Raw genomic sequence first — 24,430 nt, forward strand, 5'->3', positions numbered from 1 at the left:
TCAAAAAACCCAACTTGAGCAAAAACTTTTGCCAGTGTCTCCAAAAAGGTCAACAGTTTCATCCAAGTCTAGTGTAGGAAACTTTACATAATGGCTTCCTTGCATCAGAGTCTGAGGTTGTGTCAAGCCCTAGCCTAATGGAGCTAACTTTGTATATGCTTGGTTGCCTGGGGAATAACTAGCATCAAAAATGCCACTGAAAAAATGAAAAGTATTTTGTTTTATTTACTAACTCCTCTGTTGGATTATTTTAGTTGGCAAGAGTCTAAACAATGAAGACTAGCATGGAATTTTGTATACTAATTTCTAGTTCTATGTGACTACAATAATTTGTGTAATTCACTTTAAATAAGCAAGATCATGCTCGCTGCTTGAATTAAATCTCATGCCGTCTTGTGATTTATTTAAAAAAAAAAGCTAGGGAAGGTCCTGTCGCTGGTAGCATTTCTGCGTACACTGTTTTTCTAATCTAGCAACAGAAATAATCACAACATCCCTAGGTCTGACAGCCAACTGCCATTTCTTATATTAAAACACAGCCAGCCTAGGAGGCATAATCTTATCTAAAATCTCTGTCTGATGCATTTTAGAAACTAACGTCCTCACGGTTTTTTGTGAGGAATACTCTCCATCAGATTTCTGTTGTTTTTCATGAACTGAGGTGATCTCTTTCAGAAAAATAACAAGAGAATGTATGCTGTTACCAGTATTGACTAGGAAATTCCTGCATAACACTTTGAAGGAGGATTACTGCACAATGAACGTGAGATATGAAAAATTTTGGGTACTGACAGTGGATTGTAGTTCTGATTTACTGATCTAAGTACTCTTGTGATAGTCTGTAGTTAACTAGATTTCTGAAAAATTTTAGAAATGTCAAAAGTCTTGTTTTCAAGGAAATATTTTCAAGGTCTCTTTTAGGATAGGTGATCTATGCATTTTTTTCCTTTGGTTGCAAAGTTCATTAAATTCTCTCTCTTTTCCCTAAAAATGGGGTAGGAGAAGGATAAAACAAGTCACTGTGTGCTCACAATGGAATAAAGAGTAAGGTCACAATCCTGCAAGAATTTATGCACGTGCTTAAATTTACACACTGTGATTAGTCCTACTGACTCAGTGGGACTACTTAGTGTGTAAAAATCAGGCTTGTGCCCAAGTCACTCTGGGATTCCTGCAGGACATAAATTTAGGAAGTTTCACGTGTCCAAACACTTACAATAAATAGTGAATAAAAATCTTGTAGATGATGTGATTACCCTGGCAGTCTGAAATAGTGCTTTAGACACCATTTTAAACAATGCATTAAAATACCATCTTCCATTTAAGGTCTTCAAAAATTGGAGAAGATAGGGATTAATATGAGAATTGAAAGGTGGGTAAGGAACTGATTGAAGGGGAGACTACGACGGGTAATACAGAAAGGTGAACTGTAGGCTGGAGGAAGGTTGCTAGTGGAGTTCCTCAGTGTTCAGTCTTGGGACCAATCTTATTTAACATTTTGTGCCAAGATCAGTAATAAAAAAGTGGGAGTGCTCTAATAAAATTTGCAGATGACACTAAGTTGGGAGGTATTGCCAGTACAGAGGAGGACTGGAATATCCTACAAGAAGATCTTGATGTCCTTCTAACCTGTAGTAATAGAAATGGGATGAAATTTAGTAGTGCAAAGTGCAACCATTTTGATGAAAAGCTCTAGCTCCTTGGAGCAGGGACATGAAATTTGGCGGTGGGGTTGCCCTGCTGTTGAAGATATGCCATTTGCTGTCCTCATGGAAAAAAATGCCCAAATTTGGCCAAGATATAAGACTGAAGAATCTTGGTTCATATGTGCTCAGTAGAGATTTGTTAGTTTGGCAGCTAAATTCTCTGAAGATTTTGTCTTCACTAAGCATGCACAGGCAGCTTGATTCTTGCATTTCCTAACTCTTGAGTGCTTAACTTCGCAAACTTGACATTCTTTTGACATGGTGGGGTTTTTATGTATGAATACAAAATGGGTATACCGTGCTGTCAATAGACAGGTACAAAGATTTTACTGAACTGTTTTTTTTTTTGTCTTTTAAGTCAATACTTACATTTGAAGCCTGTACAGTGGAACCCCGTTAATCCAATCTAATTGGGACTGGTGTTTATCCAGATTTTTGTTTATCTGATTTATCTGTAGAATGGGCAAAGAGCTTCAGCCCTGGGGGGCAGGGCCTAGGCTGTCAGCACCAGTTCGGTTAATATGGAGAGCTGGATAATAGAGATTCGGATAAATGGGTTTATACTGTATTAAAATCTCTCCACAGACTAACTCAAATATTTATGCAAAAAGGACCATAAAGCTTAGCATATAATCAAACTAGATGACTCATATTTGTAAGAATTAAGTTATTTGCTTCAATTTTACAAACCTTTATATTAAAACACGATAACAATAATTCATTTTATGCCAATATACAGTGTTTAAGATGAGTAAATGAAAGTCTATTTATACCAGAGGGCAGGAGTGCCGGTGTTGTAGAAACTAAAAATCACTGCTGTGTTTTCTGTTGTATTGTTAATATCAGCAGGTCACACTTTTACCATTGTAGTAGAGGGGAATTATGGGTGCTTAGCCCCTCTAAATAATGGGCCATCCTTATTTGGGTGACTGGCTCTGTTCTCTCATGGATGTACATCAGGAGAAGCCCTATTGAAGTAAATTGAATTGAGACTATAAAACAGGGATAACTAAGTCTGGAATGGGGCCCAGATATTAGAGTCTTTTTATTTTTATTTGCCAAAATTTTTAAGTCTTTTGGGCATTGGATGGTTGCTACCACCGCTTTCTTCTTTCTCTGGAAGGTTGACAGATAAGGCCACTTGTCCCTCAATCCTGATAGTATCTTTGGAGGAGTGATCAGAAGCACCTGTCCCTTCTAGGAAGCAAATAGAATTGGGGACTGAGGGGGAAGATAATCTGCTTCAGCTGATTATAGGTAGGCTGGTAGCCCTGCTTGTTCTTAAAGTTGTCAGACAGTTCCCATTGTAGAATCCTGTTTTCAGTTGCTTATAACTTAAATAATTCGGGCTGAAATTTCCCATGCCACTTGTCTGACTCAGACTGAATCCTTTGGAAAATTTCAGCTATTCCTAGAATGAGGTTAGGGAAAAATGTCTAATATTACACACAAAAAAACAGTGTTAAGAAAACTTTACGGTTGCAAAGTGCAGACTCAAAAGTTGAAAGTGCCAGAATTAAGACTGCCTGTGTAAACTTCACTTTGTTTCGACTTTTTCAACTTGTGCAAAACAACAAAGTGGCAGTACTAGAGGGTTTCAGACATGATGTGAATATTCTTGTATGTTCCCTTGGTCAGAATGAAAAACAATGTTACCCTCGTGCAATCAGTGATGGCTCCTTTCAAAAAGTAATGATGAGAATATATTTGTACTGTAGTAGGTATAAATCCGTCTGGGAGAATGGGCTGGCTTTTGTTAAGAGTCACTCACTTTTTGTATACATATCACTTTCATCACTCTAGTGGAGACTTCTTTCTTCCTCCTCGAAGATTATTGGAAAACTATTCTGGCTACTAGAAAAAAGAGTGTAAGAATGGCCATACTAGTTAGACCAAAGGTCCATCCAGCCCAGTACCCTGTCTACCGACAGTGGCCGATGCCAGGTGCCCCAGAGGGAGTGAACCTAACAGGTAATGATCAAGTGATCTCTCTCCTGCCATCCATCTCCACCCTCTGACAAACAGAGGCTAGGGACACCATTCCTTACCCATCCTGGCTAATAGCCATTAATGGACCCTAACCTCCATGAATTTATCTAGTTCTCTTTTAAACCCTGTTATAGTCCTAGCCTTCACAACCTCCTCAGGCAAGGAGTTCCACAGGTTGACTGTGCGCAGTGTGAAGAAGAACTTCCTTTTATTTGTTTTAAACCTGCTGCCCATTAATTTCATTTGGTGGCCCCTAGTTCTTAAATTATGGGAACAAGTAAATAACTTTTCCTTATTCACTTTCTCCACACCACTCATGATTTTATATACCTCTATCATATCCCCCCTTAGTCTCCTCTTTTCCAAGCTGAAAAGTCCTAGCCTCTATAATCTCTCCTCATATGGAACAGGTCCCTCATATGGGACCTGTTCCAAACCCCTAATCATTTTAGTTGCCCTTTTCTGAACCTTTTCTAATGCCAGTATATCTTTTTTGAGATGAGGAGACCACATCTGTACACAGTATTGAAGATGTGGGTGTACCATGGATTTTATATAAGGGCAATAAGATATTCTCTGTCTTATTCTCTATCTCTTTTTTGATGATTCCTAACATCCTGTTTACTTTTTTGACCTCCGCTGCACACTGCGTGGATGTCTTCAGAGAACTATCCACGATGACTCCAAGATCTTTTTCCTGATTAGTTGCAGCTAAATTAGCCCCCACCGTATTGTATGTATAGTTGGGGTTATTTTTTCCAATGTGCATTACTTTACATTTATCCACATTAAATTTCATTTGCCATTTTGTTGCACAGTCACTTAGTTTTGTGAGATCTTGTCATAAATATAAGGGGAAGGGTAAACCCCTTTAAAATCCCTCCTGGCCAGAGGAAAAATCCTCTCGCCTGTAAAGGGTTAAGAAGCTAAAGGTAACCTCGCTGGCACCTGACCAAAATGACCAATGAGGAGACAAGATACTTTCAAAAGCTGGGAGGAGGGAGAGAAACAAAGGGTCTGTGTCTGTCTATATGCTGCTTTTGCTGGGGATAGACCAGGAATGGAGTCTTAGAACTTTAGTAAGTAATCTAGCTAGGTACGTGTTAGATTATGATTTCTTTAAATGGCTGAGAAAAGAATTGTGCTGAATAGAATGAGTATTTCTGTCTGTGTGTCTTTTTTGTAACTTAAGGTTTTGCCTAGAGGGATTCTCTATGTTTTGAATCTAATTACCCTGTAGGTATCTACCATCCTGATTTTACAGGGGTGATTCCTTTACTTCTATTTACTTCTATTTCTATTAAAAGTCTTCTTGTAAGAAAACTGAATGCTTTTTCATTGTTCTCAGATCCAAGGGTTTGGGTCTGTGGTCACCTATGCAAATTGGTGAGGATTTTTACCAAACCTTTCCCAGGAAGTGGGGTGCAAGGGTTGGGAGGATTTTGGGGGGAAAGACGTGTCCAAACTACGTTTCCCAGTAAACCCAGTTAGAGTTTGGTGGTGGCAGTGGATATTCCAAGGACAAAGGATAAAATTAATTTGTACCTTGGGGAAGTTTTAACCTAAGCTGGTAAAAGTAAGCTTAGGAGGTTTTCATGCAGGTCCCCACATCTGTACCCTAGAGTTCAGAGTGGGGGAGGAACCTTGACAGATCTTTTTGAAGTTCTTCACAGTCCTCTTTGGTCTTAACTATCTTGAGCAGTTTAGTATTGTCTGCAAATTTTGCTACCTCATTGTTTACCCCTTTCTCCAGATCATTTATGAATAAGTTGAATAGGACCCTTGAGGAAAACCACGAGTTACCCCCTCCATTCTGAAAATTTACCATTTATTGTTACCCTTTGTTCCCTGTCTTTTAACCAGTTCTCAATCCATGAAAGGATCTTCCCTCTTACCCCATGACAATTTAATTTACATAAGAGCCTTTGGTGAGAGCCCTTGTCAAAGTCTTTTTGGAAATTGAAGTACACTATGTCCACTGGATCCCCCTTGTCCACGTTTGTTAATCCCTTCAGAGAACTCTAATAGATTAGTAAGACATGATTTCTCTTTACAGAAACCATGTTGACTTTTGCCCAACAATTTATTTTCTTTTTACTATTGTTTCAACTAATTTGCCCAGTACGGACATTAGACTTACCGGTCTGTAATTGCCGGGATCACCTCCTAGAGCCCTTTTTAAATATTGGCGTTACATTAGCTATCCTCCAGTCATTGGGTACAGAAGCTGATTTAAAGGACCGGTTCCAAACCATAGTTAATAGTTCCGCAATTTCACATTTTGAGTTCTTTCCGAACTCTTGGGTGAATGCCATCTGGTCCTGGTGACTTGTTACTGTTAAGTTTCTCAATTAATTCCAAAACCACCTCTAGTGACACTTCAGTCTTGACAATTCCTCAGATTTGTCGCCTACAAAAGATGGCTCAGGTTTGGGAATCTCCCTAACGTCCTCAGCCGTGAAGACTGAAGCAAAGAATTCATTTAGTTTCTCTGCAATGACTTTATCGTCTTTAAGTGCTCCTTTTGTATTTCGATCGTCCAGGGGCCCCACTGGTTGTTTAGTAGGCTTCCTGCTTCTGATGTACTTAAATATTTTGTTGTTACCTTTTGAGATTTTGGCTAGCTGTTCTTGAAACTCCTTTTTGGCTTTTCTTATTACATTTTTACACTTAATTTGGCAGTATTTATGTTCCTTTCTATTTACCTCACTAGGATTTGACTTCCACTTTCTAAAAGATGCCTTTTTATCTCTCCCTGCTTCTTTTATATGGTTGTTAAGCCACGGTGGCTCTTTTTTAGTTTTTTTTTTTTTACTGTTTTTTAATTTGGGGTATACATTTAAGTTGAGCCTCTATTATGGTGTCTCTGAAAAGTGTCCATACAGCTTGCAGGGATTTCACTCTAGTCACTGTACCTTTTAATTTCTGTTTAACTAATCTCCTCATTTTTGCATAATTCCCCTTTCTGAAATTAAATGCCACTGTGCTGGGCTGTTGAGGTGTTCTTCCCACCACAGGAATGTTAAATGTCATTATGTGATGGTCACTATTTCCAAGCGATCCTGTTATAGTTACCTCTTGGACCAGATCCTGCGCTCCACTCAGGACTAAATCGAGAGTTGCCTCTGCCCTTGTGGGTTCCTGTACCAGCTGCTCCAAGAAGCAGTCATTTAAAGTATTGAGAAGTTTTTGTCTCTGTATTTCATCCTGAGGTGACATGTATCCAGTCAATATGGGGATAATTGAAATCCCCCACTATTATTGAATTCTTTATTTTGATAGCCTCTCTAATCTCCCTTAGCATTTCATCGTCACTATCACTGTCCTGGTCAGGTGGTTGATAATAGATTCCTACTGTTATATTTTTCTTAAGAGCATGGAATTGCTATCCATAGAGATTCTATGGAACATGTGGATTCATTTAAGATTTTTAGTTCATTTGATTCTACATTTTCTTTCACATATAGTGTCCCCCACCCCACCCCGCACGACCTGTTCTGTCCTTCCGATATATTTTGTACCCCGGAATGATTGTGTTCCATTGATTGTCCTTACTCCACCAGGTTTCTGTGATGCCTATTATATCAATATCCTCCTTTAGCACCAGGCACTGTAGTTCACCCATTTTATTATTTAGACTTCTAGCATTTGTGTACAAGCACTTTAAAAACTTGTCACTGTTTATTTATCTGCCCTTTTCTGATGTGTCAGATTCTTTATGTGAATGTTTCTCGTCTGATCTGGCCCATACTTTATCCTCTTCCATCCTCTCCTAGAAACCTAGAGAATCTCTATCAATAGACTCTCCTCTAACAGAAATCTCTGTCTGATCCAAGTGCTCCTCTGCAGCAATCGGCTTCCCCCATCTTAGTTTAAAAACTGCTCTGCAACCTTTTTAATGTTAAGTGCCAGCAGTCTGGATCCACTTTGGTTTATGTGGAGCACATCCTTCCTGTATAGGCTCCCCTTATCCCAAAAGTTTCCCCAGTTCCTAATAAATCTAAACCTGTCCCCTCTACACCATCATCTCATCTACGCATTGAGACTCTGAAACTCTACCTGGCCCTGCGCGTGGAACTGGAAGCATTTCTGAGAATGCCACCTGGAGGTCCTGGATTTCAGTCTCTTTCCTAACGGCCTAAATTTGGCCTCCAGGACGTCTCTCCTACCCTTCCCTATGTCATTGGTATCTACATGTACCACAACCACCGGCTCCTCCCCAGCACTACACATAAGTCTATCTAGATGCCTCGAGAGATCCGCAACCTTCGCACCAGGCAGGCAAGTCACCATACAGTTCTCCTGGTCATCACAAACCCAGCTATTTATGTTTCTAATGACCATTACTAACACCTGCTTTTTCCTAATGACCGGAGTTCCCTCCCCCGGAGAGGTAACCTCTGTGTGAGAGGATACCCCATCATCATCTGGAAGGAGGGGTCCCAACTATGGGAAGCTTTCCCTTTGTTCCCATTGACTGCTCTCCTTCTCTGGGCCTTTAATCCCCCTTAAAAGCGCAGGGGATGTCTGACCGGAAGTGGGACAAATCTACAGTGTCCCGGAAAGCCTCATCAGCATACCTCTCTGCCTCCCTTAGTTCCTCCACCCTGGCCTCCAAAGCCCGTACGCGGTCTCTGAGGGCCAGGAGCTCCTTGCACCAACTCCACACATATGCCACCTGCCCACAGGGCAGGTAATCATACATGCTACACTGAGTGCAATAAACAGGATAGTCCCCACTCTACTGCTGGGCTTCTGCCTGCATTCTCACCTATAGCTACCTAGGTTAATTATAGGGTTTTTGTTTAAATCAAGAAGTTTTGATTATAGTTTAGTTTAAAGGTTTTAAAGAATGGCAAGTCTACCTCCACCCCTTTCCACTCCCCTTCCAAACTCTCTCTCGAAACTCCCTGTTAGTGGCCCCTGTTCGCGAAGCCTCCAAGTATTTAAGCACTTAAAAACTTAAATATTTTGAGAAGTTGCTTTCGGAAGAAGAAACCAAACATTTATACTTTCTTGAATTGTTCTAAACCAGCAGAAATGAGCATTATTATTATTATTGAATGCCCGACAGGTAGGATGATTAGATAACGACTGAAGATTTTTTTTAATGGAGGTAGCAATAAACATAAACTTAGAAATATCCTCTTGGCTCATGTTTGCCTTGTCTTGCTGCTGTAGTAACTTTCACTCTTTAGTTTTGGCTTTGCTTATGCTTACTGACCTTTGTCAGCTGCAGTATAGAACTGTCAAACTGAACTAAATGAGTACGAGAGGCAAATAAAGTGCCCAATCCTGCTACTGTTGAAGCCAACGTGAGTTTTTTCCATTGGCTTCAAAAGGAGCACAATTTGGCCAAAAATCCTTTACTGCCTTCCTTGTTTATTGAACCATATGCTATTTTCCTCTTGTCTCTCTAAGGCTTTGTCTACACTGGCAAGTGAACGACAAAACTTTTGTCTTTCGGAGGTGTCAAGTTTCCTTCCCCACTCTGAACTCTGGGGTACAGATGTGGGGACCTGCATGAAATACACCCCCCCCCGAAGCTTATTTCTACCAGCTTAGGTTAAAAACTTCCCCAAGGCACAAAATCTTTGCCCTTGGACTAGGGTATGCTGCCACCATCAAGACCTTTAACAACAAACCAGGGAAAAGGACCACTTGGAGTTCCTCTTCCCCCAGCTATCTCCCCAAGCCCTTACACCCCCTTTCCTGGGGAGGCTTGAGAATAAACAAGTTGAGCACAGACCAACTTGGGTTTCTTAGGACCCTAAAAACCCAATCAGATTCTTTAAAAAAACGAACTTTATTAGAAGAACAAAACAAAAATAAAAGAAACTCTAAGATTAGAATGGAAGATAATCTCACAGGCAATCAGATTTAAAACATAGAGAATCCCTCTAGGCAAAACCTTAAGTTACAAAAAGACACAAAAACAGGAATACACATTCCCTCCAGTACAGCAAATTTACAAGGGAAAATAAGGAAAACCTAACATATTTTCTAGCTAGATTACTTACTAACTTTACAGGAGTTGGAGGGCTTGCATCCTTGATCTGTTCCTGGCAAAGGCATCTCACAGACACACACAAGCCTTCCCCCCCCCCCCCGAGATTTGAAAGTATCTTGTCCCCTCATTGGTCATTTTGGGTCAGGTGCCGTCAAGGTTACCTTAGCTTCTTAACCCTTTACAGGTAAAAGGATTTTGCCTCTGGCCAGGAGGGATTTTATAGCACTGTATACAGAAAGGTGGTTACCCTTCCCTTAATATTTATGACAACAGGTGTTAAACCCCCCCACCCCCTTGAGTGTTACTCTTTCATTGGAACACTGACACTAGATGTAACTAGTCAGAAAATGAAACCAATATAATTGACCTGTTTGCAGACTTAAACTGAACTGAGGCCCTGAGGATGGGCAAAGCCCAAAGAGCAGAAATAATTTTTAGTTTGCTATGTAAAAAGGAAAATAATATTTTTATTTTCTAGGTGTGCTTTTCTTTTCTGCAAGGTAGTGTGAGAAGAGGTTGCAGCGTTGTGCCTCTGTGTTCTCTTTTCCTTTAAACTTATAAAAATAAACGTCTTAGTGTTGAGGTTGCCTGGGTCCTTCTAAGTAATTTAATGTAAAATAGCTATCACTTACAGTGCTCAGAGAATGTCTCCTTCACTGTCGCTGAAATGGGATATTCAGCTATATTTGCTTGATTGTGTTTCGGTCATAAACATTATGGACTCAGTCCTGCAAGGTGCCAATGACTTTAGGTGCAGTCCTAGACCCATTGATCTTACGAAAAGGTTTGCTATCGACTTCACTGGGCCCAAGATTTTACCCCCCGGCCTCAGTTGAATAACGAATTAAGCACGTGCTTAACTTTAAAACTGGAGTAATCCTGTTGAAGTAAGTTGGTTTACTTAAACGCTTAAAGTTAAGTGTGTGTTTGGTTGCTTTGCTGTACTGGGGTCAGCTTTCAGCACCTTGCACAATCAAGCCCAACATAAACAGTATGTATTGTATTTTTATGGGAGGGTAAAACCAAGAAGCTTTGCCCATCCCTGCCTCAGATCCTGTTTCCCATGTTTTGAATGGCAGAGCTGCAAACATTGATCACCTAAGGTCCAAGAGCACATGGAACAACTGTAGTGCATTCATCTCTTTTTCTGAAGCTCTTCCATAAAATGCAACAAATTTGTTGTTCAAAGTGAACAAATTGCAAGTGCTTTCAGTACACTGTGAGTTTAAATCTTAGCATTACCTTCGTGAGCTGTGGGGAGCGGAAGTGTGCTAGTTGTGCATTCCTCACGAGCTCTTAACTGCATTGCAGGATGGCTCAGCGTGGGCCAGCATCACCCGTTGCCAAGCATGCTGTGCTCTTCCATTGATCAGAAGCTGCATGTATGCCTCTGGCTAATGTATGCTTCTTGCTGCCTCTTCACTGGCGAGCCATGTTCCCTTGAGGACATGGTGTGTAGGAGGACAACTAGGCTCAGCATTTCACCTAGTGTTCTTTTTATCAGTGCCTGTAATCTAAAGCATATTTATATTAAAATACTGTACAGCCAGTAATGCATAATTTTGGCCTACAAGCCTTTTTTTTTCATTGCCCTTATAAGAGAAATGCTGACAGGACCATTCCAAACCATTGCTTCTCAGGGAAGGGTTGTTGGTTTGATTTATTTTTTTTTAAAAAAAAAAATGGCTATGAGGAGAAATGTCATATAATGTTTCTTCCAGGGAGTAATTTACAGCAGGCAAAATCTGTCATAGAATATTAATCACCCACAAGCAGCGTGCAAGTAATGATAAACACTGACACTAGAAAACTTTGAAAAACATTCTTGTTCGATTTAATTCTACTGATATTTCTCTCCCTCTGTTCTGTTTACAAGGACGCTAGTGTGAAGACTGGCTTTTGTTTTTGCTACTTCATTTGAAGGCCCAGTCCTGTTTTTGTGATATAATTATCACATCTACAGCAACTAACTGTGATGTCACATAAGCTTATGACTTCAGATGGGGCATAAGGAGCTGGAACAGCAACTGAAGATCCTCTTTGTATGTCACTAATAATAAAAAGCAGAAAACATAAAACAATAGTTGGTTTGCATCAGAAAGATCCTCTTTCTGCCCCTGCTTGAGATATAAATCAACATACTGAATCCTTAAATATGTTTAACACTTAATATTTTGCTACAGTCATGCAGGTTTAGGAATTAAAAAAAATACTTAGTGCTTCTAACACTTTGGGTTAGATCCAATGTATGTGTGTGAGAGAATGAGTAGCAGAGTCTAGCCTGTTCATATTTTTCTCTGCATGTTCTCATCCTTCATCAATCCTTCGGGCTTCGGATAGGAGTGGTGGAAGCTGCTGTCAGCAATTGCTGCCCCCAAAATAAAGGTCACTGGCTGGGGAAGGGTTATGGTAAAGCCAGCTGTGAGTGCACTAATCAAGTATATCCCCTAAGTAGCCTCTGACATTTTGACTCCCTTGAACTGTTAACAAAGCTTCTAACCTCTCCTCTTCTGGTAGACCTTCTAAGTGAAGATGGTGGTGCATAGATAGGTATAAATCGTATTGGGGTGCAGTGTTCTTTGTTGCAGCCATGTGCAATTTGCTCCTGCCTACACCAGTGCAGTTGAATCAAACCACATGCTTTTATTTTCTAAATTGGAATGTGACTTGTAATGGTGATGCTCAGTTTGTATTGTTGCACTGCAATAACATGATGGTACTAGCTGAATTTACTGGCCAGCCATTATTTCTTACAAAATAATTGATTATGTGCAGTGAGCAGGCACAAGATAACATGGTGATTAGGAAATTTCTGACCACTGTCTGCTGTATAAGTACTGTTGCAGTTTTCAGAAACATCTTAAACATCTCAGTCCAGCCATCAGCTATTACAAACTTACTGGAAAGCCCAGGCTTTTTCGGGGATTAACTTGAAGCGGTCATATGGAAGGTTTTGACCGGATTTTCACAGTATTTTGCCAGTGTGGTTAGGGGAAGATGTTACTTAACTAGCCCAGTATGTCACTGACTTCCCCACCCACATTGAATCTCTGAAGGTATTTTTTTTGTATGCACAGTATGCCAGACTTGCTGCTACTGACTTGCCTGACCTAATGTTCCTGACACACGGATCACAAATTCTTAAGAGAATCATGTAATCGTGGCATGGTGCTTGTCAGAACAGGGCATGCCTACACCAAGTGGCCAGCGTGAAAAACCAGGTACTGCTGTTTGATTGTAAGCAAAACAAAACCAACTAGGTTTTAAAGCTTTTCCTGAATGGGTATTTCTCTGTACCACTTGATTCGTGTTTAATAGAACCATGCTTTTACCTCTATATAAAGTACTATACTTTTATGTTGCTGCTAATAATATCAGGTTTTATTAATATTTCATATTCTATCTTGGGTTGAACTCAATATCTTAGGTTGAATGTCCTTGTAGAATTTCTCAGTCATCAGCCAATATATACTTAGTTATCATTCTCCTTTTTTTCCAAAAAAACACTTGCTCAATATAGATTTTTTGTTTTAAAAAAAAAAAGTTGAAATTGTATGTTTTTAATTAAAATTAATAGAAGCATATTTACAATTAGTGCTTGAAATAACATCTGTACTCAATTAAGACATGTAATTGTAAAAGTGGATGTAATGTCATTGGTTACTATTCCTGTCTAATGAAGCGGAAATCCAGTATATGATGAGGTTTTCAAATGGGTATGACTGGATAGTGTTGGAACATGTATAGTGAAGACTGTTAAATCCTCTGAATCAAAATTAACAATAGAAACTAATTAAATTTATAACTGCATACAGAATGACTTGTGTGAAGTGCTATAATTAGAAGCTATAGTTTTGATATGATGGGATTTTAATGGAGATTTACATAGTTTTTTTTTTTGTTTGTTTAATTGATTAGCAGGTTCTTACTCTTTGAAAGAATTGTATGCAGTGTTGTTGTAGACATATTGGTCCTAGGATATTAGAGAGACAAGGTGGGTGAGGCAATTTTTTTGCATAAACTTCTATTGGTGTGAGAGACTAGCTTTCAAGCTTACACAAAGCTCTTACTTAGGTGTCTCTTTAAAGATTGGATGGATTTTTGTAGCCAAAAGTATATTAATGTGCTTATTACAGGCATGGGACTTGAACAGTAGTATTATAAGTCCTATAGATAAGAATTTATCATGCAGATCGGCAGCTGTGGGTTTTCAACCTGTACACATCTTTGCAGGCAGAACCAATCCAGTCACTAGCATGAAGGGAGTGACACTCCCTCTGGAGTTTCCAGTTTTCATTTTACCTCTATAGCTGTAGGAAGGTATTTCCAGATCTCTGTGGTAGAACCTTTAGTTTTGGGAAAAAAACAAAACAAAACAAAATTCTTGTAGTTCTCTTCTGAACCTTTTCCAGTTCCTCAACATCTTTTTGGAAGTGTGGACATCAGACCTGGACACGGTATTTCAGTAATGGTCTCACTAATGCAGAGGCAGTGCCATCACCAGAGTCCTATTTGATATTCCCCGTTTATAAATCTGAGGATCATGTTTGTTAGCTACAGCATTGCACCAGGAGCCGCTGTTAAGTTGATTATTTACTATGCCCACTGCGACGTTTCACCTCATATTCTTCATAGAAATATGGTTATGATATGAATATGGCATAACTAAGATATACTTGATGCAAGATGGCTCAGGTAAGATATCATTGGAAAGGTTATGATTTATTGAATATGATTATCCAATTTGTATGCATGTATCATTTCTGTTCCTAAAGTTAGGAATACTGACTATATAACAATTACAACTGTGTGTGTACTTGGGGGGGAATGCTCATCAGACAGTAGGCATTCCTCCTGAATGACCCATTTGAGAAGGACAACAGAACTCTGAAGATACTAATCTCCCGCCTTCCTGAGAGGTTTCCTGGGATGCTGCATTGTCACTACAAGGTCAGGTGATAGAATCATAGAATATCAGGGCTGGAAGGGAGGAAGAATATAGAATATCAGGAGGTCATCTAGTCCAACCCCCTGCTCAAAGCAGGGCCAATCCCCAATTTTTGCCCCAGATCCCTAAATGGCCCTCTCAAGGATTGAACTCGCAACACTGGGTTTAGCAGGCCAAAGCTCAAACCACTGAGCTATCCCTCCCCCAAATGTCTCCTGATGAAAAATACCCACCTTGGATGCTGCTGATACTTTTCCACTGTAGGGGGATGGGGATCAAACAAAGGATTCCCGCCTTAGGTAAATCCTTTTTAAGGGCTGGGGAGGGGGTTGATCTGGACTCTCCTCCATTGCCTACCCAAGAAGAAGGATTGCTGAAAGAACCTGAATGGACAAAGGAACTAACCTGAAGGGAAAGGCGGGGTGAGTCCAGACTGAGCCCTGGTCTACACTAGGACTTTAGGTCGAATTTAGCAGCGTTAAATCGATTTAAACCTGCACCCGTCCACACAGTGAAGCCCTTTATTTCGACTTAAAGGGCTCTTAAAATCGATTTCCTTACTCCACCCCTGACAAGTGGATTAGCGCTTAAATCGACGTTCCCAGCTCGAATTTGGGGTACTGTGGACACAATTCGATGTTATTGGCCTCCGGGAGCTATCCCAGAGTGCTCCATTGTGACCGCTCTGGACAGCACTCTCAACTCAGATGCACTGGCCAGGTAGACAGGAAAAGAACCGCGAACTTTTGAATCTCATTTCCTGTTTGGCCAGCGTGGCAAGCTGCAGGTGACCATGCAGAGCTCATCAGCACAGGTGACCATGATGGAGTCCCAGAATCGCAAAAGAGCTCCAGCATGGACCGAACGGGAGGTACGGGATCTGATCGCTGTTTGGGGAGAGGAATCCGTGCTATCAGAACTCCGTTCCAGTTTTCGAAATGCCAAAACCTTTGTGAAAATCTCCCAGGGCATGAAGGACAGAGGCCATAACAGGGACCCGAAGCAGTGCCGCGTGAAACTGAAGGAGCTGAGGCAAGCCTACCAGAAAACCAGAGAGGCAAACAGCCGCTCTGGGTCAGAGCCCCAAACATGCCGCTTCTATGATGAGCTGCATGCCATTTTAGGGGGTTCAGCCACCACTACCCCAGCCGTGTTGTTTGACTCCTTCAATGGAGATGGAGGCAATACGGAAGCAGGTTTTGGGGACGAAGAAGATGAGGAGGAGGAGGAGGAGGTTGTAGATAGCTCACAGCAAGCAAGCGGAGAAACCGGTTTTCCCGACAGCCAGGAACTGTTTCTCACCCTAGACCTGGAGCCAGTACCCCCCGAAACCACCCAAGGCTGCCTTCTGGACCCAGCAGGCGGAGAAGGGACCTCTGGTGAGTGTACCTTTTAAAATGCTATACATGGTTTAAAAGCAAGCATGTGAAAGGATTACTTTGCCCTGGCATTTGCGGTTCTCCTAGATGTAGTCCTAAAGCCTTTGCAAAAGGTTTCTGGGGAGGGCAGCCTTATTTCGTCCTTCATGGTAGGACACTTTTATCACTCCAGGCCAGTAACACATACTCGGGAATCACTGTAGAACAAAGCATTGCAGTGTATGTTTGCTGGCATTCAACCAAAATCCGTTCTTTCTCTCTCTGTGTTATCCTCAGGAGAGTGAGATATAATTCATGGTCACCTGGTTGAAATAGGGTGCTTTTCTTCAGGGACACATTCCTGCTGTGCTGTTTGCCTGTGGCTGAACAGAAATGTTCCCCGCTGTTAGCCACGGGGAGGGTTGAGGGGGTAGTCACGCGGTGGGAGGAGGCAAAATGCGACCTTGTAACGAAAGCACATGTGCTATGTATGTAATGTTATCAGCAAGGTTTACCCTGAAAGAGTGTAGCGACTGTTTTATAAAATGTGTCTTTCTAAATACCGCTGTCCCTTTTTTTTTTTTCTCCACCAGCTGGATGTGTTTCAATGATCACAGGATCTTCTCCTTCCCAGAGGCTAGTGAAGCTTAGAAAGAAAAAAAAACGCACTCGAGATGAAATGTTCTCCGAGCTAATGCTGTCCTCCCACACTGACAGAGCACAGACGAATGCGTGGAGGCAAATAATGTCAGAGTGCAGGAAAGCACAAAATGACCGGGAGGAGTAAGTGGCGGGCTGAAGAGAGTAAGTGGCGGGCTGAAGACAGGGCTGAAGCTCTAATGTGGCGGCAGCGTGATGAGAGGAGGCAGGATTCAATGCTGAGGCTGCTGCAGGACCAAACCAGAATGCTCCAGTGTATGGTTGAGCTGCAGCAAAGGCAGCTGGAGCACAGACTGCCGCTGCTGCCCCTCTGTAACCAACCGCCCTCCTCCCCAAGTTCCATAGCCTCCACACCCAGACGCCCAAGAACGCGGTGGGGGGGCCTCCGGCCAACCAGCCACTCCACCACAGAGGATTGCCCAAAAAAAAGAAGGCTGTCATTCAATAAATTTTAAAGTTGTAAACTTTTAAAGTGCTGTGTGGCATTTTCCTTCCCTCCTCCACCACCCCTCCTGGGATACCTTGGTAGTCATCCCCCTATTTGTGTGATGAATGAATAACGAATGCATGACTGTGAAGCAGCAATGACTTTATTGCCTCTGCAAGCGGTGATTAAAGGGAGGAGGGGAGGGTGGTTAGCTTACAGGGAAGTAGAGTGAACCAAGGGGCGGGGGGTTTCATCCAGGAGAAACAAACAGAACTTTCACACTGTAGCCTGGCCAGTCATGAAACTGGTTTTCAAAGCTTCTCTGATGCGTACCGCGCCCTCCTGAGCTCTTCTAACCGCCCTGGTGTCTGGCTGCGCGTAACCAGCAGCCAGGCGATTTGCCTCAATCTCCCACCCTGCCATAAACGTCTCCCCCTTACTCTCACAGATATTGTGGAGCACACAGCAAGCAGTAATAACAGTGGGAATATTGGTTTCGCTGAGGTCTAAGCGAGTCAGTAAACTGCACCAGCGCGCCTTTAAACGTCCAAACGCACATTCTACCACCATTCTGCACTTGCTCAGCCTGTAGTTGAACAGCTCCTGACCACTGTCCAGGCTGCCTGTGTACGGCTTCATGAGCCATGGCATTAAGGGGTAGGCTGGGTCCCCAAGGATACATATAGGCATTTCAACATCCCCAACAGTTATTTTCTGGTCTGGGAAGAAAGTCCCTTCCTGCAGCTTTTGAAACAGACCAGAGTTCCTGAAGATGCGAGCGTCATGCACCTTTCCCGGCCATCCCACGTTGATGTTGGTGAAACGTCCCTTGTGATCCACCAGAGCTTGCAGCACTATCGAAAAGTACCCCTTGCGGTTTATGTACTCGCCAGCTTGGTGCTCCGGTGCCAAGATAGGGATATGGGTTCCGTCTATAGCCCCACCACAGTTAGGGAATCCCATTGCAGCAAAGCCATCCACTATGACCTGCACATTTCCCAGGGTCACTACCCTTGATATCAGCAGATCTTTGATTGCGTGAGCTACTTGCATCACAGCAGCCCCCACAGTAGATTTGCCCACTCCAAATTGATTCCCAACTGACCGGTAGCTGTCTGGCGTTGCAAGCTTCCACAGGGCTATCGCCACTCGCTTCTCAACTGTGAGGGCTGCTCTCATCCTGGTATTCATGCGCTTCAGGGCAGGGGAAAGCAAGTCACAAAGTTCCATGAAAGTGCCCTTACGCATGCGAAAGTTTCGCAGCCACTGGGAATCGTCCCAGACCTGCAACACTATGCGGTCCCACCAGTCTGTGCTTGTTTCCCGAGCCCAGAATCGGCGTTCCACAGCATGAACCTGCCCCATTAGCACCATGATGCATGCATTGGCAGGGCCCATGCTTTCAGAGAAATCTGTGTCCATGTCCTGATCACTCACGGGACCGCGCTGACGTCTCCTCCTCGCCTGGTATCGCTCTGCCAGGTTCTGGTGCTGCATATACTGCTGGATAATGCGTGTGGTGGTTGATGTGCTCCTAATTGCCAAAATGAGCTCAGCGGCCTCCATGCTTGCCTTGGTATGGCGTCCGCACAGAAAAAAGGCGCGGAACGATTGTCTGCCGTTGCTCTGACGGAGGGAGGGGCGACTGACGACACGGCTTACAGGGTTGGCTTCAGGGAGCTAAAATCAACAAAGGGTGTGCCTGTACATCAAGGAGTATTTCAGGCAGGACTGCACGGAGGGTTCCAATAAGAAATGGTGCACCAAAGTTATCGTTGTTATTGGAGCAAGGAGGTTAGCCTGGCCTCTGATTGATACATGGCTAGATTAACCTCGCTGCGCCTTCTCTGTGACTGACTGCAGTGTGATCTAGACAGGGGAGGAGGCAAATGAGTCCAAAACAAATCTGGTCTATTTCTTGTTCTGACCCACTCCATCGATCCTTTACATCTTTGGCTGGCAGCAGACAAAAAAGGCGCGAAATGATTGTCTGCCCTTGCTTTCACGGGGGGAGGGAGGGTGGGAACGGGGTCCTGATGATATGTACCCAGAACCACCTGCGACAATGTTTTAGCCCCATCAGGCATTGGGATATCAACCCAGAATTCCAATGGGCAGCGGAGACTGCGGGAACTGTGGGATAGCTACCCACAGTGCAACGCTCCAGAAGTCGACGCTTGCCTCGGTACTGTGGAAGCGCTCCGCCGAGTTAATGCACTTAATGCACTTAGAGCATTTTCTGTGGGGACACACACACTCGAATATATAAAACCGATTTCAAAAAAACCGACTTCTATAAATTCGACCTAATTTCGTAGTGTAGACATACCCTGAGACAGGGGTCCAGTCTGTAAGAAAAAATAACTGGAACTCTAAAGTACTGAAATTCTGCAACTTACCTAAAATAACATTTAGGGTAAGAAATTAATTCTTGAAACCTGTCTCTTTAAGATCTTAAGCTTAGTATGCATGTTTTGTTTTATTTGCTCAGTAATCTGCTTTGTTCTGTTTGGTATCCCTTACACTTAAAATCTGCCTTTTGTAGTCCATACATTTGTTTTGTTTATTATTAAACCCAGTTTGTGCAATTTCTAACTGTGGGGAGGAAGCGGGGGAGGTGGAGGGCAGAAGTAGTGCACATCCCTCTTCACATTGAGGGAGAGGATGAATTTTTATGAGCTTACACTGTGCAAATATTTTTATACGCGCAAGAAAGTAGTATTTTGGGTTTATTCCCCAAAAGGGGTGGGTGTGCATGTGAGTGCTGGGTGAATCCTCTCATACAGAGCTGACTTGAGTCTGTGTCTGCACCTGGGTGTGGCCCTACCTGTGTGTGTGTGCGTGCGCGCGCGCGTGCCCTGGTCTAAACTAGGACTTTAGGTCGAATTTGGCAGCGTTAAATCGATGTACACCTGCACCCGTCCACACGATGAAGCCCTTTATTTCGACTTAAAGGGCTCTTAAAATTGATTTCCTTACTCCACTCCTGACAAGTGGATTAGCGCTTAAATCGGCCTTGCCGGGTTGAATTTGGGGTACTGTGGACACAATTCGATGGTATTGGCCTCCGGGAGCTATCCCAGAGTGCTCCATTGTGACCTCTCTGGACAGCACTCTCAACTCAGATGCACTGGCCAGGTAGACAGGAAAAGAACCGTGGACTTTTGAATCTCATTTCCTGTTTGGCCAGCGTGGCAAGCTGCAGGTGACCATGCAGAGCTCATCAGCAGAGGTGACCGTGATGGAGTCCCAGAATCGCAAAAGAGCTCCAGCATGGACTGAATGGGAGGTACGGGATCTGATCGCTGTATGGGGAGAGGAATCTGTGCTATCAGAACTCCGTTCCAGTTTTTGAAATGCCAAAACCTTTGTCAAAATCTCCCAGGGCATGAAGGACAGAGGCCATAACAGGGACCCGAAGCAGTGCCGCGTGAAACTGAAGGAGCTGAGGCAAGCCTACCAGAAAACCAGAGAGGCGAACAGCCGCTCTGGGTCAGAGCCCCAAACATGCCGCTTCTGTGATGAGCTGCATGCCATTTTAAGGGGTTCAGCCACCACTACCCCAGCCGTGTTGTTTGACTCCTTCAATGGAGATGGAGGCAACACGGAAGCAGGTTTTGGGGACGAAGAAGAAGATAGCTCACAGCAAGCAAGCGGAGAAACCGGTTTTCCCGACAGCCAGGAACTGTTTCTCACCCTGGACCTGGAGCCAGTACCCCCCGAACCCACCCAAGGCTGCTTCCTGGACCCAGCAGGCGGAGAAGGAACCTTCGGTGAGTGTACCTTTTTAAAATACTATACATGGTTTAAAAGCTAGCATGTGAAAGGATTACTTTGCCCTGGCATTCGCGGCTCTCCTGGATGTACTCCCAAAGCCTTTGCAAAATGTTTCTGGGGAGGGCAGCCTTATTGCGTCCTCCATGGTAGGACACTTTACCACTCCAGGCCAGTAACACGTACTCGGGAATCATTGTACAGCAAAGCATTGCAGTGTATGTTTGCTGGTGTTCAAACAACATCTGTTCTTTATCTCTCTGTGTTATCCTAGGAGAGTGAGATATCATTCATGGTCACCTGATTGAAATAGGGTGCTTTTCTTCAGGGGACACTCAGAGCCCGTTCCTGCTGGGCTGTTTACCTGTGGCTGAACAGAAATGTTCCCTGCTGTTAGCCACGGGGAGGGGGGAGGGTTGAGGGGGTAGCCATGCGGTAGGGGGAGGCAAAATGTGACCTTGTAACGAAAGCACATGTGCTATGTATGTAATGTTATCAGCAAGGTTTACCCTGAAAGAGTGTAGCCACTGTTTTATAAAATGTGTCTTTTTAAATACCGCTGTCCCTTTTTTTTTCTCCACCAGCTGCATGTGTTTCAATGATCACAGGATCTTTTTCTTCCCAGAGGCTAGTGAAGATTAGAAAGAAAAAAAAATGCACTCGTGATGAAATGTTCTCTGAGCTCATGCTGTCCTCCCACACTGACAGAGCACAGACGAATGCATGCAGGCAAATAATGTCAGAGTGCAGGAAAGCACAGAATGACCGGGAGGAGAGATGGCGGGCTGAAGAGAGTAAGTGGCGGGCTGAAGAGAGGGCTGAAGCTCAAATGTTGTGGCAGCGTGATGAGAGGAGGCAGGATTCAATGCTGAGGCTGCTGGAGGACCAAACCAGTATGCTCCAGTGTATGGCTGAGCTGCAGCAAAGGCAGCTGGAGCACAGACTGCCACTACAGCCCCTGTGTAACCAACTGCCCGCCTCCACACCCAGACGCCCAAGAAGGCGGTGGTGGGGCCACCGGCCAACCAACCACTCTGCCACAGAGGATTGCCCAAAAAAAAGAAGGCTGGCATTCAATAAATTTTAAAGTTGTAAACTTTTAAAGTGCTGTGTGGCATTTTCCTTCCCTCCTCCACCACCCCTCCTGGGCTACCTTGGCAGTTATCCCCCTATTTTTGTGATGAATTAATAAAGAATGCATGAATGTGAAGCAACAATGAATTTATTGCCTCTGCAAGCAATGATTAAAGGGAGGAGGGGAGGGTGGTTAGCTTGCAGGGAAGTAGAGTGAACCAAGGGGCAGGGGGTTTCATCAAGGAGAAACAAACAGAACTTTCACACCCTAGCCTGACCAGTCATGAAACTGGTTTTCAAAGCTTCTCTGATGCGTACCGCGCCCTCCTGTGCTCTTCTAACCGCCCTGGTGTCTAGCTGCGCGTAACCAGCAGCCAGGCGATTTGCCTCAACCTCCCACCCCACCATAAACGTCTCCCCCTTACTCTCACAGATATTGTGGAGCACACAGCAAGCAGTAATAACAGTGGGAATATTGGTTTCACTGAGGTCTAAGCGAGTCAGTAAACTGCGCCAGTGCGCCTTTAAATGTCCAAATGCACATTCTACCACCATTCTGCACTTGCTCAACCTGTAGTTGAATAGCTCCTGACTACGGTCCAGGCTGCCTGTGTACGGCTTCATGAGCCATGGCATTAAGGGGTAGGCTGGGTCCCCAAGGATACATATAGGCATTTCAATGTCCCCAACAGTTATTTTCTGGTCTGGGAATAAAGTCCCTTCCTGCAGCTTTTGAAACAGACCAGAGTTCCTGAAGATGCGAGCGTCATGTACCTTTCCCGGCCATCCCACGTTGATGTTGGTGATACGTCCCTTGTGATCCACCAGAGCTTGCAGCACTATTGAAAAGTACCCCTTGCAGTTTATGTACTCGTCGGCTTGGTGCTCCAGTGCCAAGATAGGGATATGGGTTCCGTCTATGGCCCCACCACAGTTAGGGAATCCCATTGCAGCAAAGCCATCCACTATGACCTGCACATTTCCCAGGGTCACTACCCTTGATATCAGCAGATCTTTGATTGCGTCAGCTACTTGCATCACAGCAGCCCCAACAGTAGATTTGCCCACTCCAAATTGATTCCCAACTGACCGGTAGCTGTCTGGCGTTGCAAGCTTCCACAGGGCTATCGCCACTCGCTTCTCAACTGTGAGGGCTGCTCTCATCTTGGTATTCATGCGCTTCAGGGCAGGGGAAAGCAAGTCACAAAGTTCCATGAAAGTGCCCCTACGCATGCGAAAGTTTTGCAGCCACTGGGAATCGTCCCAGACCCCCAACACTGTGCGGTCCTACCAGTCTGTGCTTGTTTCCCGAGCCCAGAATCGGCGTTCCACAGCATGAACCTGCCCCATTAGCACCATGATGCATGCATTGGCAGGGCCCATGCTTTCAGAGAAATCTGTGTCCATGTCCTGATCACTCACGTGACCGTGCTGACGTCGCCTCCTCGCCTGGTATCGCTCTGCCAGGTTCTGGTGCTGCATATACTGCTGGATAATGCGTGTGGTGTTTAATGTGCTCCTAATTGCCAAAGGTAAGCTGAGCTGAGCGGCCTCCATGCTTGCCTTGGTATGGCGTCCGCACAGAAAAAAGGCGCGGAACGATTGTCTGCCGTTGCTTTGACGGAGGGAGGGGCGACTGACGACACGGCTTACAGGATTGGCTTCAGGGAGCTAAAATCAACAAAGGGGGTGGCTTTACATCAAGGAGTATTTCAGGCAGGACTTCACGGAGGGTTCCAATAAGAAGTGGTGCACCTAAGTTATTGTTCTTATTGGAACAATGAGGTTAGTCTGGCCTCTGATTGATACATGGCTAGATTTACCTTGCTGCACCTTCTCTGTGAGTGACTGCAGTGTGACCTAGAGGAATGAGTCCCCTAGACAGGGGAGGAGGGGAAGCAAATGAGTACAAAACAAATCTGGTCTATTTCTTGTTTTGATCCACTCCATCTATCTTTTACATCTTTGGCTGGCAGCAGACGGTGCAGAAGGACTGCAAGCCATCCACATCTCATAGCTGCTCGGCAGAAGACGGTGCAATACGACTGCTCGCCATCCTCATCTCTTGCCTGCCCAGCAGAAGATGGTGCAGTATGACTGCTATCCATCCCCATCTCTTGCTTGCCCGGCAGAAGATGGTACAGTGCGACTGCTAGCAATCCGTATTGCCTGCCTGCTCACCATAAGATAGTTCAATAGGACTGACTGCAGGACTAAAGAGAATGACCTTGTCAAGTTACTCCAAACTTAGTCCCTGCGCCCATGTCTGTCCAGGCGCTCCCGGCCGATGTGGTCAGGAGCACCTCGGACATGACCATGACGGCTACCAGTCATATTGTACCGTCTGCTGCCAGAAGGCAATGGATTGCTGCTACTGTGTAGCAATGCAGTACAGTGTCTGCCAGCACCCAGGAGACATACTGTGAAGGTTACCTGAGCGGGCTCCATGCTTGCCGTGGTATGGCGTCTGCACAGGTAACTCAG

The 24,430-nt window shown here is 44.0% G+C and overlaps 2 protein-coding genes across 2 annotated transcripts in view; both read left to right on the forward strand.

Moving 5' to 3' along the window:
* Positions 1-24,430, forward strand: part of THSD7A (thrombospondin type 1 domain containing 7A) — a 534,141-nt gene that overhangs the window by 19,052 nt on the left and 490,659 nt on the right. The window lies entirely within an intron of this gene.
* Positions 15,117-16,919, forward strand: LOC311515698 (uncharacterized protein). Its single transcript, XM_084618941.1, has 2 exons — positions 15,117-16,032; positions 16,605-16,919. Exons 1-2 carry the CDS (start codon positions 15,447-15,449, stop codon positions 16,796-16,798), a joined length of 780 nt encoding a protein of 259 aa, XP_084475067.1. The 5' UTR covers positions 15,117-15,446; the 3' UTR covers positions 16,799-16,919.

This window comes from Lepidochelys olivacea (genome assembly GCF_965140295.1).
Source record: "Lepidochelys olivacea isolate rLepOli2 genome assembly, chromosome: 2".
NCBI classification, from domain to species: domain Eukaryota; kingdom Metazoa; phylum Chordata; order Testudines; family Cheloniidae; genus Lepidochelys; species Lepidochelys olivacea.

What these genes read in the sequence shown, in the direction of transcription:
- LOC311515698 (XM_084618941.1), top strand. Translation starts at nt 15,447, where the DNA reads ATGCAGAGCTCATCAGCACAGGTGACCATGATGGAGTCCCAGAATCGC. An exon ending in AGGCGGAGAAGGGACCTCTG is followed by an intron (nt 16,033 to 16,604) that starts GTGAGTGTACCT and finishes TTTCTCCACCAG; the next exon opens with CTGGATGTGTTTCAATGATC.